The sequence below is a fragment of the Haemaphysalis longicornis genome, unplaced genomic scaffold, assembly GCF_048455015.1.
Source record: "Haemaphysalis longicornis isolate Haplotype H1 unplaced genomic scaffold, Haemaphysalis longicornis Haplotype H1 scaffold_30, whole genome shotgun sequence".
NCBI lineage: Eukaryota > Metazoa > Arthropoda > Arachnida > Ixodida > Ixodidae > Haemaphysalis > Haemaphysalis longicornis.
Genome location: NW_027526336.1, coordinates 3086867 through 3101658, shown reverse-complemented (window position 1 = coordinate 3101658; position 14792 = coordinate 3086867). Strand labels below are relative to the sequence as shown.

The window sequence follows — 14792 nt, the reverse complement described above, 5'->3', positions numbered from 1 at the left end:
AGCTGTCCTGGGAGGCTTATCTCAGGCATTTTACAGCCGGCAACATGGCAGAAACGCGGTACGGCGATTACTGAGAGAGAGAGAGATAGAGAGAGAGAGAGAGATTGATTGATTGATTGATTGATTGTGGGGTTTAAGGCGCCGACGCAACGCAGGCGATGAGGCGCGCCGTAGTGGAGGGCTCCGGATTAATTTTGTCCACCTGGGGATCTTTATCGTGCGCCGAAATCTCGTACACACGGGCGTTTTTGCTTTTCGCCTCCATCAGAAAAGCGGCCGCCGCGGCCGGGAATCGAACCCGCGACCTTGTGCTCAGCAGCGCAACGCCTTAGCCACTGAGCCACCGCGGCGGGTGAGAGAGAGAGAGAGAGAGACTTTAATCACAGTTGAAGTGAGCATATTTGTGGTCGGGGTCTTCAGTGCAAGACTCCGTTGGTGCGACCGGCTGTCTTCGTTCGTTCTTTCCGCCAGCAAAAGCTGCGTTTCAGGGATATCGAGAAGGCCCATCCAACGATGCCGTCGGATGTCAAGCTGTTGTTTCACAGAACCGAAACCGACACTTGTTTGAATGCTAACCTTGGGCATCGTTCAATCACGGTGCCACCACCTCCCGACGCACCAACTAAAAAGTTGGTGCGGCCGCCACAGACCGCGCATGGTAATTTTTCTTCTTTCCCGCTTTATAAAATAATTACCCACTTGTCAACCGGATAAACAATAAAAAGTGTGGTAATTTGAGCCAGTCCACGCAGTGCAAGCAATACCGGGAGCTTGACAAATTCACTTCAGTGTCGCTTTAAGGTGGGATATGATATCTTGCTTGTTTCCAGCCTGCTTGTGGAGAAGCTGTGTGATACGTAAGGATTGATCGGATTTGGATTTGGAAGGGTCAAGCAGGTGTCGTAAGAGAGCCCAGGTGCGACGCATCTTGAGGGTACCCCGCATTTCGTCGCCTAGTTGGTGCCATGTCCCGCGGTATTCGGCGTGTCGTGTAATCTCAGTGCGGAGGAGTTCGAGTCCGCGGCGCAGGGCTCGGCGGTGCTTGTGTTTGCGCCGCGGTCGCTCGAGGCTACTGTCAGCCTCCCATAGATGCATCATTTTGGAGTCCACGTAGGTGGAGGGAATTTTCGGGTCTGCGAGATTCTCGTGTTGTTGTTTAACTTGCAGCAGGTTGGCGACCCACTGCTCCAGCGCAGTGTCTTTGTCAGGGGCATGCGGAGCGATATGCTGACTGTGCAGGCGAAATGCATCCCAGTCTATTATATGCGTGTGCTGTGGTTGCTCGTGTGGGTGCTTCTTTATTAGCAAAAAATGCGGAGTGGTGCCTTCATTTCAGGACCCCATTCGTGGTGCCAGCTGCGACAGCCCTTTCAACCAACCGAAGCTGGTCTTCCGGACTGGAATTGGACAACACGCTCTCCCACTGCTCATAAGACGGCCGAGGAATTCTGTCTAACTTGAGGTTTTTCTGACAACCCCACGCCATATGGTAGAGCGCGCCAGCTTCGCTACAAAACTGACACAGAGCGAGGAGTGCAACTCGGTGATGAAGTGGTCGCTGCCCAAGGTATTTAGAAGGGGGTGCCAAAGACAGGCCCGAGACGAGGTGAGCAAGTGATATCGGTGCTGTGTCGCGCTGTGCACTGTTTCCTATGCGTGTGGCGAGGTCGGGTCGTTGCGAGTGGTTGAGTGGAGTTGTTGAATCGCCTCCCACAGCAGGCGCCCTTTACGAGTAGTGCGGGAGTAGCCCCGCGCAACATGCGGAGCATTAAAATGGCCCATAATGAGGAGGCGTTGGTGAGCCGATTGGAAGACGTCATAGAAAGTGTGTTGCGTGCTTCGGGGATTCGTGTGGCTATTGAGCAGGTGAAGTTGTCTCTGTCCTGTACGTTCGGGTAGAATGGCGCTGGATATGTGTGGGACGTCGAAAGGCAGGCTGGGCTGCCCTACACAGTAGTTGCGGTGTATTGGAGTTTTCCAGCTGAGGAAAATTGGAGTGTCAGCAAGCTTTGTAATTTAACAGTTTGACATTTGAGCCCGTGACCTAAAGTGCAATGACTGTAGGCATGTGAGAGACTGTGGTGATGAAGAATTGAAGGCACTGCGCCGCTTTGGAGTTGTCTTACACTACCCTGGCCGATTGGCGTAAGCGACGTTGTCTTACATGACCCTGTTAGTCGAGCATAACCCATGTTTCATGAAACGATTACTTTTTACAGTAACAAAAATAAGCCAAGTGCAAATACGGTCAAAAACTAAGCAACGGCGGACAACGGTCCGTGGGTGAGTATGGTAGCGCCATCTGAGAGGACTGACGGTAAGCAAGGCTGCAGAGACTAATGGCGCACTGGAAGTTCACTTGAATACCCGCCCTCGTGACTTCGTGGAAGACGTCCTGAAAACACACGACTTGGCGGGAGGATCGAACTTTTAACTTAAATAGATTAATTACTCAGCGAATACGGCACCGTTTGCTACCGGACAAGTGCTGATGGCATAATAAAGCACGAAATCTTTCGAGTAAAACTTGTATTTTGTCTGCATGGCCCCTTTAAGCCGGGTTTGACAAGGCTGTTGAAGTCGGCCTCCACAAGGACAGCGGATCGAAGGGGGAAACAAGGCAGGTCTCACCAGCCTTGCACCACCAGCGCTAGCTGCGCCGATTTCTTGCGTTTTGGTAGCCTTTACGATTGCATGGTAAGGGGTGCGATATGCCCCCTGTGCTCCCACCCGAGCAGGCGCGAAAGACGGCTTCACTGTTACAATGCCCCGTCTGCGGTGGTACACCCTCTGCAGGCGACGCACTTTTGGCTTGGTGTTTTACCGCGAAGCTCTTTGCCTCTCGTTGGTCGGGAAATTTCGTGTGGTAAACAAAAAACCGAGGCAGGACCCAGCAGTTCTCGCCCAAGACGCAGAGCGCATGCGTCAGGCTAATCGGGCATGCAGCATAGGGCTCAGCATTCACTTTCACAAAACAAGCACCTGAATCGCATTATGTATGATAAGGCACCCATGAACAATGGGACCACCCCCCACCGTGTGTTCCTCGTAAAGATTATATTTGCAGATTGTTCGAAGGCTAGGCAGGACTAGTGTCACTAAATGGAGCAGTTCTTCCCCAAGACGCCGAGCGCATGCGTCAGTCTATAAGGCACGGCCCAGCATTTGCCGCCAGAGAAGTCGAGTGCAAGCGACACGCCCGCCGCGACAACGAGAAAAATTTCATACCCTCCCCCATCAGCACGTGTAGTGGTTTACAACAGCTTCGATGGACATCCACTTTCGCAGGGTGGGATGGCGGCCATTTTTTTTATTATTGCTAACGCCGCCGAACCAAGCTCACCCGAGCTCCGCTGTTAATAAATTATGACAATTCCTATTGTTTTAAACACCGTGAGGTACGTACACCCGGTCGTAGAGAATGTTTAAAGCGGTAACCACATGCACGCGCCTGCGCGCTAGATTTTACGCGCTCGCACCCTCACGCGTCCCGAGGCGCGTGTGAAGGAGGAGGGCGAGCAACTACACGAAGGGCGCGCGAACGCCCACCGTTCCGCGCTTCACTAGCGCAGCCCAATGTCTCTAGACCACACTGGGCGGAATCGCCTGACTGCGGACACAAATGTGCACCACTTACAGCTCGCAAAATTGATATTAAAACGAATAAAAGCTTTCTTTTAAGTGCGAATGCACTTCTTAAGCGAGCCTGAAGCGTCCGCCGCCGTCCGCATTCCGCCGCCGTCCGCATAGCAACAGCTGCGGGTGCGCGCGCTCCTCGTCTTCCTTGGCAACGGGGGGAGATGGGCGCGCGCTGCCTGGCCGCTGACATGGCACATACCCACGTGGGGGATTGGCCAGGAATCTCCTCGTCTTCCTTGGCAACGGGGGGAGATGGGCGCGCGCTGCCTGGCCGCTGACATGGCACATACCCACGTGGGGGATTGGCCAGGAATCGGGCGTGAGAAGGGCTAATGCACCCGCTTAAAGGAGTACTGAGCTAATGCACCCGCTTAAAGGAGTACTGACACGAAATTTCAAAGCTGAGATCCGCTCTAGCAATCAAGTACAACGACAACACAAATAGGTGTCTGTGAATAAATGCATCTTTCTTTCTTTGTAGTTGTGTGTGTGTGTGTGATCTCTCTTTCGCGAACATTACCGAACCGCGCAAATTCAACTCCTGCATTCGCACTTTCACATTCTTCCCCTCGGGGAAATGCGGGGAATTTTTTTATTCCGAGACGTAGAAAAAGCTACTGTTTTTTTACCCAGCCGATATACGCAGCCGCCGCAGCTGGGTTGACGCGACACCAAGTACACACAGCAGCCGAACCTAGCCGCGAGCCGAGCCCACTAGCCGATCTGGAGGTATGTGCGCGGTCGGATTCGCTCGCTAGTTTCGTGTCCCGCTCTTCCATCGTCTGTTGCCGTTTATCCTGATTTGTCTTGGAGAAATGGTCGCTACGCTAACTGGCAGCCATCTGCTGCTGCTGGCTACGCGAGTAGCTAAGACAGTCATCCGAAGACGGCAGCGAAAACGAGAGCGGCGTTGCTGGGTGCGGCCTGTCTTCTTGGCGCGCAAACAGAAGTAAGGCCTGTACCACACAGCCGTGAGTAACTTGTTGCTCTTTCGCAGTGAATTAATGCTGTGCCCTGTTATTGTAGGTATTGTTAGCTAAGTGGGCTAGTCACAACGGATATTGTTGTTTGCTTTTTAAGCACAGCGTGTGCACGGTAGTCACAACGGAGAGATTGTTGTTTGTTTTCTAAGCACAGGGTGTGCACGGGAGCGCGCGTTATAATAAGCGCTCGCTTGTCCTTCGCTGTCCGCGCATTGGTTGCGTAAACGAAGCATCCCACTGCTGACAACTCTGTTGACAGGTGTGTGCTTTTCAAGTTTCCTCGAGTGGGAAGGGAGTCATTCTGGCACTGCTCAATTTCAATCATCCACCCTTTTCACGGCCCTTTCGAGATTACGCAGTGTGCAGGTAAATGGAATGGCTATGTTCAACTTCAACAGTGCGCTTTCTTTCTCCCTACAGATGCGTCGAATGCGACCACCAATTTTTTTACAAGTTTTACCGCATGACGCCCCAGCTGTTCGACAAGCTTCTGGGCTTTGTTGCCGCGGATTTAACGCGGCAGAACTTCATCCGAGAGCCCCTGGAGCCAGGCGAAAGACTTGCCATAACCTTGAGGTTGGTACAAGCTGCGTTTTGATGCTGATGCGACAGCATAAACATTTCATTGGACATGCCATGGATGCATACCTCAGCTTAAACAAGGCAATTAAAATATTGTTGAATGTTATAAAACACTTTTGTTGCAGTTGTGTTGGCCATGCATGGTGAATTGTATGAGAAATTACTTTTTCTCTGTGTTTCAGCTTCCTGGCTTCAGGGCAGGACATTTGCAGTGTGGCATTGGCCTACCGTGTCGGTGTCGAAACTGCCCGCACCAGCATCCACCTGACCTGCAGAGCCATTTGGGCTCGTCTCAAGGACCACTTTATGAAGGTAAGGAGCATCAGAGCCCTGCAGCAATTTTTCCTTTCAGTGAATGCGACACTTCATATATATATATATATATATATATATATATACATACTCTGGCTTTCAAAATGCAGTAATCACAGCTGTGCATTGTCCAAATAAAAAATGGTGCAGCAAACAGTGTAACTCAGCAGCAAGTGATAGCATGCGTTCAGCATAATTGGAGGCCTTCCCGTAATAGAATTTGTTGCAGCATTCAATGGATGTGTGCAAAGAAAAGTGAATCAGTCGTTTTTTTTTTCGCACTGCATCGTGCAAACATATTGAGGTAAAAATGGGTGCTGTTCAGCCAACAAGTTTGTCGCTCGTTGCTTTGCAATGTATTCCAGACACCAACCAAGGCTGAGTGGGCCAAGATCGCTCGGGACTTCACCACGCGTTGGCAGTTCCCAAACTGTTTGGGGGCAGTTGATGGAAAACACGTCGCCATAACTTGTCCCCCAAAATCTGGAAGTGCCTACTTCAATTACAAGGTAAGTCAGTCTGGCCATTTATGCACCTTTTGACCTTTCTTTCACCTTCAAAATGGCCGTATACTGAAACAGGCAGCAGTGGTGCGGGAGAAGTAGTGTGCCCATGTCTCCCAGAGGATGTGTGGTAGCTGCGTAGACAGCCAATGTGCAGCACCTATTTGTAGGAATGTGGTGCCAATAGCAATACTGGGACAATTGTGGAAAGAAGTGACGCTAAAAATTGCAGTGGTAAAAGGGTTTATCCAAGGTATTTTTGTTTCTGTAGGCTTGCATACTCAGCAATGCAGGAAGTTGCCTAAAATTCTTCGTCCCTTTAAGTACTTTCTTATTTAAAGTATTTGGACACGTCTGGAGCTGGAGCCCGTGGTGCCAAATTTTTTTAGCATGCACCAGTTTTGAGTAGTCCACAGGGGCCCCAGAAAGCAGAGGGAGGGAGTCGTACATCGGTGTTTACTAGCTAGTTTACAGAATTCCTGGCTGGCAAACTGAAATTTCTTATATAGCGCTTGCGCAGCAAGGTTCCACGAAGGCCCCATAGCATGTTGAGTTGTATGAGGTTCATGGACCTTACTGAGTTTATTACACTCCAGAAACTAACAAAGTAGAGCCGCATTCATTGCGGCGCGAATGTTGTCGGGACGCAGTTCTCGCTTCTCGGTCGATTCCCGACGACGCGTCGGGCGACCGGTTTTGTTGGCGTGTTCGGTCAGCGAGGCAGTCACACTACGGAGACTTTCCATCGGCCTCTCTTCTTCGCCCCTCTCTTCTTTATTTTAAAAAGCCGAAGAGGAGGCCTACCGCCCTATCCGCTACTTAGAGCAAAAAGTGATCGCCGTCGGCATATAGGGCAACACGTAGGCAGTAATTGCTGTTTTTTTTGTTTTTTTTTTCAAGAAATAAATTATTGACGTGTCTTACTGCTTCCCTATCATTGTGTACAGTTGTAATTCACCTTTGTTAGTTCGAACTTTCATAGATTCGAACTGAGACGGCGTCCCCTTGTGGTGTAAATTAATGAGGTTTTACTGTAATCACTTATTACTGTAGATCCCACCTATACGTACTGTTTGCATGTGCTATTGTTGTGTCTTATGCCTTTTGTTGCAGGGCACTTTCTCGATAGTCCTGATGGCTGTGGTGGACAGCACCTGCAAGTTCGTGTTGGTGGACGTGGGTGCTGAGGGCCGCCAGAGCGACGGCGGCATTTTCAAGAACGCAGAGTTCGGGAAGGCCCTCGCCGAGGGGCAGCTGGACATCCCCTCACTTGGGCAGCTCCCAGGCACGACCAAAGTTGCGCCTTACGCCTTCGTTGGGGATGAGGCGTTTCAGCTGCGGCGAGACTTTATGCGCCCCTTCCCAGCTAAGCACCTGGAAGACGAACGGAGAGTCTTCAATTACAGACTCAGCCGAGCAAGGTATGATATCAGGCCATTTCTTTGGGTATGCTGAGCTTGCCGTACTTAATTTCAAAGAAAGACAAAAAACATTTGAAATAAAATTTAATACACACTTGACGTGACATTAATGAAGGGAAATAAAAACAGTGAACACGAAAAGGAGACAGCTTTTAAAAGGTACCAGAAACAACATTCAAAAGCGTACAGTCAGCCACAGCTCTAATGTAGCAGTTCTTAATTTCAGTACATGGCTGCTGGGCAAAAACAATTCTGAGGGAAAACAGGTAAAAACAGAAGAGGCAGAAAAAGTGCACAACGTACAGCTCACAATACTTAGTGCAAACTCTCGGTACAGCCCACCATACTTGCCGTACTTAATTTCAAACAAAGACAAAAAACATTTGAAATAAAATGTAATACACACTGGACGTGACATTAATGAAGGGAAATAAAAACAGTGAACACGAAAAGGAGACACCTTTTAAAAGGTACCAGAAACAACATTCAAAAGCGTACAGTCAGCCACAGCTCTAATGCAGCAGTTCTTAATTTCAGTACATGGCTGCTGGGCAAAAACAATTCAGAGGGAAAACAGGTAAAAACAGAAGAGGCAGAAAAAGTGCACAACGTACAGCTCACAATACTTAGTGCAAACTCTCGGTACAGCCCACCATACTTTTAAATCTGCTTTAAGAGGTCGCTTCTTCTGAAACCTATTTCGCACTTGTTATTTCGTTCTACCAGGAGGTGCGCAGAGAATGCCTTTGGCATCACGGCAGCGAGGTGGCGCATTCTGCTTAGAACCATCCAGCTCCTGCCCAAGAATGTGGATTTTGTGGTGAAGGCGGCGTGTGTTCTCCACAATTTCCTGTCGATCCACAACGAACAGTGCCAACAGTTCTTAGACCACGAGGACAACTTCGGGAATGTGGTCGCAGGGCAGTGGAGACAAGGTGTTCAGCAGGCGTCGGGACGGGAGCACGGGGACCCCTGCTATTTCCCACTTCAAGGGTCCACAAACTTCGGTGCGGATGCTGCAGACGCCAGGGCCATCTTCTCAGCCTACTTCTGCAGCAGCGCTGGAGAGGTCCCTTGGCAGTGGCACCAGCCAGGGGTCTCCAAACAAGGGGCTCTCAAGCGCTTGCAAGAGCAGGGGCTGCACCCACTTTGCTGAAGGTAAACTTCTCCTTTAATAGCAAAGACACCCTGAATCATGTTTACCCATCTAATATTGGCCTAGTACTCATATTGCACCATGCAAGTCAACATGCCTCATTCGGTATGCCCACGTTTTGTCAGCTCTAAGAAGGACAAGAGGCACCACACCTCAGCTACTCTTAAATTGCTTGATAACTTCCATAATCTTCATGCGCATGTCCAGGTGGTGCTCCTCTTTTACCTCTCTCATTGACCTCACGAGCGACAACGCAAAATGATGATGGTCGTCTTGTTCCTCCAGACTGTTCGTTAGTTTTCCCAGATGCTCTATGAGCAAGCTGTCGTCGTCGTCTTTCTTTTTTCTTTTTTTGGGTGGCTGCATGCTGGCAAGGCTGGACCCCTGGCTTTCCAGTGACGTTGCCGCCAACCCAAGCGGTGATGCAGTTCCCAGCGCTGATGGTACCAACTCACTTGACTGTGTTGACTCAAGTGATGACAACGCTGGTTCCAGTAGCGACGGGGTACACTCAACTGACACCGCCGGCGCTGGATACAGATCAGCGTGGTCGTCGGTCTCATCAAATTCAATGCTGTCAAATTGACTGTGACACATTTCTCTGAAAAGACTTTCTGGCGTCTCCTGACTTCCCACCTGCCGGGCATCCTGCTTTTTCTGTTTCTTCTGTGGCTCGAAATTGCCAGAAGTCCTGCACAGCAAAAATGAAGGTGTATGTATTGGTGTATAGGTTTGTAAAAAAGTGTCAATGTTTGCCCTGAAACACGGCAAAATATTCCAGCAGACAGCAACAAAAACATTCCCACTGTTAATAAATGTATGCTTCTTACACTACCATAGTGTATGTGTACTAGCACACTCGTTGCTGCACTGTGTTATACAGAAAGCCTCATGGATCTCGCATGCCATACTGAGTTCCTTTTTTAACTTCCGGCTGCCGGCAGACCCTTTGAGCAAGTTAGTGTGTCTACGCAGGCGATCGTTAATGCAACGTCAAACATGCCAACACTCCCATTGTTAATAAATGCATGCTTGTTACACTACAGCATAGTGTGTGCGAACACAGTTATAATTGTTTTGTTTTTAATTATAAGGTGGGAGAGGGAAAGTACATTTATTTGTCCGGTTTAGGAGGGCTAGCCTTCCATCCTAGACGTCAGCCAGGTGCCTTTGGATCCTAGCAGCGTCTTCGGCTAACTGAATGTCCCAGAGTTGATCTGCCGGATCTGAGCTGAGGAGCAGTCTCCCACTGCTCATCACTAACAATTATGTGGTTCTAAGAGATAGCGCGAAGCCATTCCCGTAATACATGTGCAAGATCAGCCCCCTGTTTGCATCTTCTACATCTGTCTGAAAGGTGTCCAGGATAATTACAACCTTTGCAATTTTCCAGTGTTTGACTTGACCATGTTCCCAGCACACATTCATGTCCTGGGTGAGGACTATTAGAGAACTGTCGTACGGGTTTACAATTTGTAATATTTTGTTAGTAATGCTGTCTGGACCTGGGGTGCAGAGTAGGTTCTCAGGTATTCATGAATGGTAAAGTATCTCACATTTTCTTTGCACAATAAAGGACGAACGTTTAAAGAAACGAGGTATTTCTCGCGCTGTTCAGTTATGAGTTCATCACCTTTGGCACCACTCACTTCTGGCTGATATGTCATGTATATATTTCCTACATGGTTCAGAATTGCAAAGGGATCACTGCTGCATGTGGAAAAAAAACTGCTGTTTGCTTGATTAAAACCTTCATCACTGCAAGTTTGTGTCATTTCTTCATAAAGGTTCTCCAATGAGTGACCCCACCAATCAGTGAAGGCAACAAAATTCTCACCTCTATTGACTCTACCCGTATAATCAGGCAAGTTTTAATTACTATAGGTTTCTACTTTTGGAGCACTTGCAAGTCGCACATTTCAGCTGAGGCTTTGATACTGTTCCAAGCGATTCTCAGCTTTCAATCGCGACTCTATTCCAGTGCGGGAGCGCGGGGCACGGACAAAAGAGTATGCAAAGTGAATACGTTTCAGCAACAAGCACTCCGTCTGCGTCCTTGCCTTGACTGGTCGCAAAATTCCGTAGCGTATTATCAACTTCCACCAACACTGCCGCAAGGCTCACATTCGCAAGCTACGACGCGAAAACCACGGCAGCTTTTTTTTCGCTAGTTTGTAATGACACTAAAAGCGTCAATAAACTTACTCGCGGGTTTTCATGGTGTCGCGCAGGAAGAGGAGCTGCTTGTAGTACCGCCAGGGAGCCGGCGTCTATTCGTCGTCGTCGTCTCTTTCGGCGGAGTCGTCTCTTTCGGCGGAGTCGTCGGCGTCTCTGTCGGCGGAGTCGTCGGCGCAGTCGGTGCCCATGCCACTTTTTTTTTTCTGGGCTGCGACGTAGCAGCGGCGAAACTTGTCCCGCAGAAACTTCCAGCGCTTTTGCAATGCTGCGATGCAGTCTGCGTAGACAAAATGAAATGATCAGCTGCTGCTTTCAACTGCCAAGCCGACGGAGACACGCCGTACGTACCTTTGCTGACTTTTCCCGCAAACATTGCAGCGCAGATTTCCATCCACAAGACGGCTTTGAGCTGCCGGTTCTTGTGGTCTTTATGCGTGGCCAGCCACAAAGACGTTCGGCTGGCCACGCAAGAAATCAGTCTTTCGCTGTCAACTGCCGTGGGCATAGCGGACGCGGTCCCGCAGGCGGCCATTGCGGATGACAGACAGAAGGACCGGATGGCGGAAGTTGCGAGACAGCGGCGTTTGATTGGCTGCTGCCGATGACGCAACTTCCGGCGCGCGGAAAAATATCTGGCACAGCCAGATCTTGCCGAACGCGACGCGCTTCGCCAGGCGCGCCGTCTCCGGCCGTCACGTGGTAGCGCATAGGCGCGTGAGCGCGTGGAATCTAGCGCGCGAACGCGTGCATGTGGTTACCGCTTAAGTCCACCCCTCTAGAACGGTGTAAAAGACTTCCAAATTTGAAGATCTTGCACACCCTTTTAAGTGCGAATGCACTTCTTAAGCGACCCTGAATCACGCGTCCACCGCCGTCCGTCCATCCGCACCACATACCCACTTAGGGCGATTGGCCAAGAAGAGTTCCTAATTTCTTTAGCACATACCCACTTAGGGCGATTGGCCAAGAAGAATTCTTTCGCATCACCCGTGCATTCCCACTTCCCCATCGACGACTGCTGCTTCGCCAGGAGCGGAAGTCGGGGCGAGTACTGCGGCGTCTACCTCGTCGGTCACGTCTACGCGAACCTCGTGTCGCAAGCCGTGTCCACCTCGCCGGTCAGGGACGAGTCGCCGTACAGTGCCGTCTACACCGACGCGTACTCGGGCGACGGAATCGTGGTCGTCACCCTCTACCTCGCGCCAAACATCTCGCGCGACGACGTCGTCGAATACGTGGACGCGGCGATGGAGAGTGTGGCCAGGCGCGTAAAGCCCTCGGACCCGGTCGTGGTTGTTGGGGACTTTAACGTGGACGTGCGAAAGGGCGGCGAGTGGTTGATGCTCGCCAACCACTCCATGACGTGCCTGCCGCTAGAGGCTCCCACCACCATCAACGGCAGCTACATCGACCTGGCCTTTGCGAGGAACTGTCTGATACGCGCGGTCTTGCAACAACTCTTGACCGTACATTTCAGTGACCACAAGGCGGTCATAATGACCGTCAACTACAACGACAACACCAACAAGTGCTGAATAAAGAATACTGTCGTTTCACTTTACTTGCGTGTGTGTGTGATCTCCTCGAACATACACCTTAATTCACCAAGATTTCCAGAGAACGACTAACGGGGTGTGTGAATCCCCACTTGATCACGCGGGGGTGTTAAATGCAACTAACGGGCGAATGCCAACACAGTTCAACATAACTCCCCCTCATAGCATCACCCGAGCATTCGCACTTCCCCATGCTCCCCTTCGGGGAAATGCGGGTGAATTTTTTCTTACGTTCCAACACCCTAATTTGTAGGTTTACACCCTTGTGGCGGGTGTTAAATAATAAACAACGTTCTCGTAGGATGTTGGAAGGGCGTGGAATAGCTCTTTGGTATTTACTAAAATTCTATGACTTGTTACATTGAACATAATAACTGCAGCACTTTTCCCGCTCCGTCTCACGATTAAAGAGTGTTAGAAAGTCCACATTGGGACTTGTATATGCTGACATTAATATTGTGAGCATGGCCTCTTATTTGCAGTGACCCGGTCGTGCATTGTGAGGCACCATCCCGTGCTTCATCTTCTTCCCCTCATAATCATCCTCATCACCATTGTACCAATTCTCATCTTGCGAAGATCATCGTCATCGGAGGCTGGTTCCGAGTTCGCGACGGTTGCAACGCTTCCTATTAAACGTCCTGCTGCACCTGTCTCTCAAGGCCCAGGCAAGTGGTGGAGCGGCATAATTTGAAAATTAGCGGCAAAATATCTCATTTTTGCGACAAGCCCAGCGACTTTATCAGAGCTCTTTGCTTTGCTAGCTATAAAAGCAAGAAGAGCAGATGTACTTGAAATTAAGTGTATACTCCCCGTGCATCCCGCTGTTTTTCTTGCTCAATTCGCTTCTGGTATATGCGTGTTGAATGTGTCTGTGTGTCGTGCTGCGCGCTCGGCCGATGCACATTGTCACGCGTAGCTGCGCTGCCCGTACTCTTATTTTAGGGTGTTAAGCAGCCTTACACTCTTACTTTCAAGTGTTCACCCGTTTTAAATCTTTACACCTTTTGTAATCAAAACACCTTCTAAAGGTGTCTGCCGCGCTACATAATCTGTACACCCTTTCCTGCCAAAAAGAGTGTAAAAGAGTGTGTGTCCGGGAACTCAGTGAATTTTTTCTCTTGACTCGACCGCCACCACAGTACTTCCACGTGCTCGTGGTCTAATACATGTCCGCATGGTTGGGACACCTGCTCGCGTACACGACGGAGCCACATGGCGTACGCTGCTGCCCGGGGGTGTCCCGTGACCACGGTGTAAGAAGCGTGCCCGCGACTGAGCTCTGGTACCATCCGTGTTGACGCCGGCTGCCACGGTCACTTTTCGCTTGAACTTTTCGCGCGTGATGAGGCACGTAAGGCTTTCGTATTAATAACACTTAAAGGAATGTCCTGCTTTGCATTTCATGAAAAGTTGCTGCATTAGCGTGGCCATGCTGAAAGCAGAAACTAGTTTAGATAGCACCCAACTCTTACGTATTCTCAACTGTGACCACGAGAACAGTACAACCCATCGAAGGACGGGAACAGTTACTGCGCGGCGACATTCCCGTAACAACGCAGAAGCCCATCGAGCGCCTTTCATGCTGATCTTTCGCATGAGATCATGCAGCTCCGCTCTCTTGTATTTTTGTTTCCCAGCGTCCCAGTGGTGCTACGACGCTAGCGCCGCTTGTCCGACTGCGGATCGATAGTGAAGGAGGAAAAATAAAGCGGCGGCGGTTGGAAGGGAGTGAAGGGCGCTTCCTGGAAGAGCCGCCAGACAAAATCACGCCACATGCATGGTCTGACCGGGCCGCCGGCTCGTCCGAAGCAGACGACGAACCGCGTGCGAGTGCTCAGGCTCTCCTCTCGTGCGAAGCAGTTTCGAATGAGCTGCATCGCTTCAGCGCGTTACACATGGAAGCAGCGCTAGTCAAAGCCACGTCAGCAGACCAAAACACGCGGCCGTGGCGCTATCGGACCTTTCTGTGCGCGCCAAAGAAAGGGGGCGAAAGCCTTTGCGGGGGTAATCCTCTTCGCCCGCCTGTCGCCTGCACGCGTGTGTTGTTCCGCGCTACGAACTTGCGGCGCCGGCTGTTCTGTGGGCGTGGCGGGCTTCGTCGATACTCCAGAAGCGACTCGCCGCTCCGGAATCCGTTTTGCTTGCACATATTGGCTTTAGAAGGCTTGACACGGTTTGCAGTCGGTGCCACGTTTCTTCCACCCGCCGCGTGACGCTTTTACGCAAGGTAGCGCTACACGGGACCACGCACGCAAGAAAAAATGAAGCTCACACCAACGCGTAAGACTGAAGGTAGCGAAGCTGTACGCAACCTTCACGACCATCACGACCGTTTACAACCACGATTATTGCAGCCGATATGCTTCTTCGCTGCCCCAACGACCTTTACTCCATCCTTGTGGCGTTAAGTGTGAGCTTCCTTCGTTTTTTGGAAGTGATAATCATTGGACATCCCCTTA

The 14792-nt window shown here is 50.4% G+C and overlaps 1 protein-coding gene across 1 annotated transcript; it reads right to left on the bottom strand.

Annotated features, from left to right (window-relative positions):
- Positions 1–8543: 8543 nt before the first annotated feature.
- Positions 8544–13622, bottom strand: LOC144177737 (uncharacterized). The gene is made up of 3 exons (XM_077705318.1): positions 13533–13622; positions 10802–10866; positions 8544–9287 (listed from the first exon to the last, which is right to left on the bottom strand). Exons 1-3 carry the CDS (start codon positions 13620–13622, stop codon positions 8750–8752), a joined length of 693 nt encoding a protein of 230 aa, XP_077561444.1. The 3' UTR covers positions 8544–8749.
- Positions 13623–14792: the final 1170 nt, after the last annotated feature.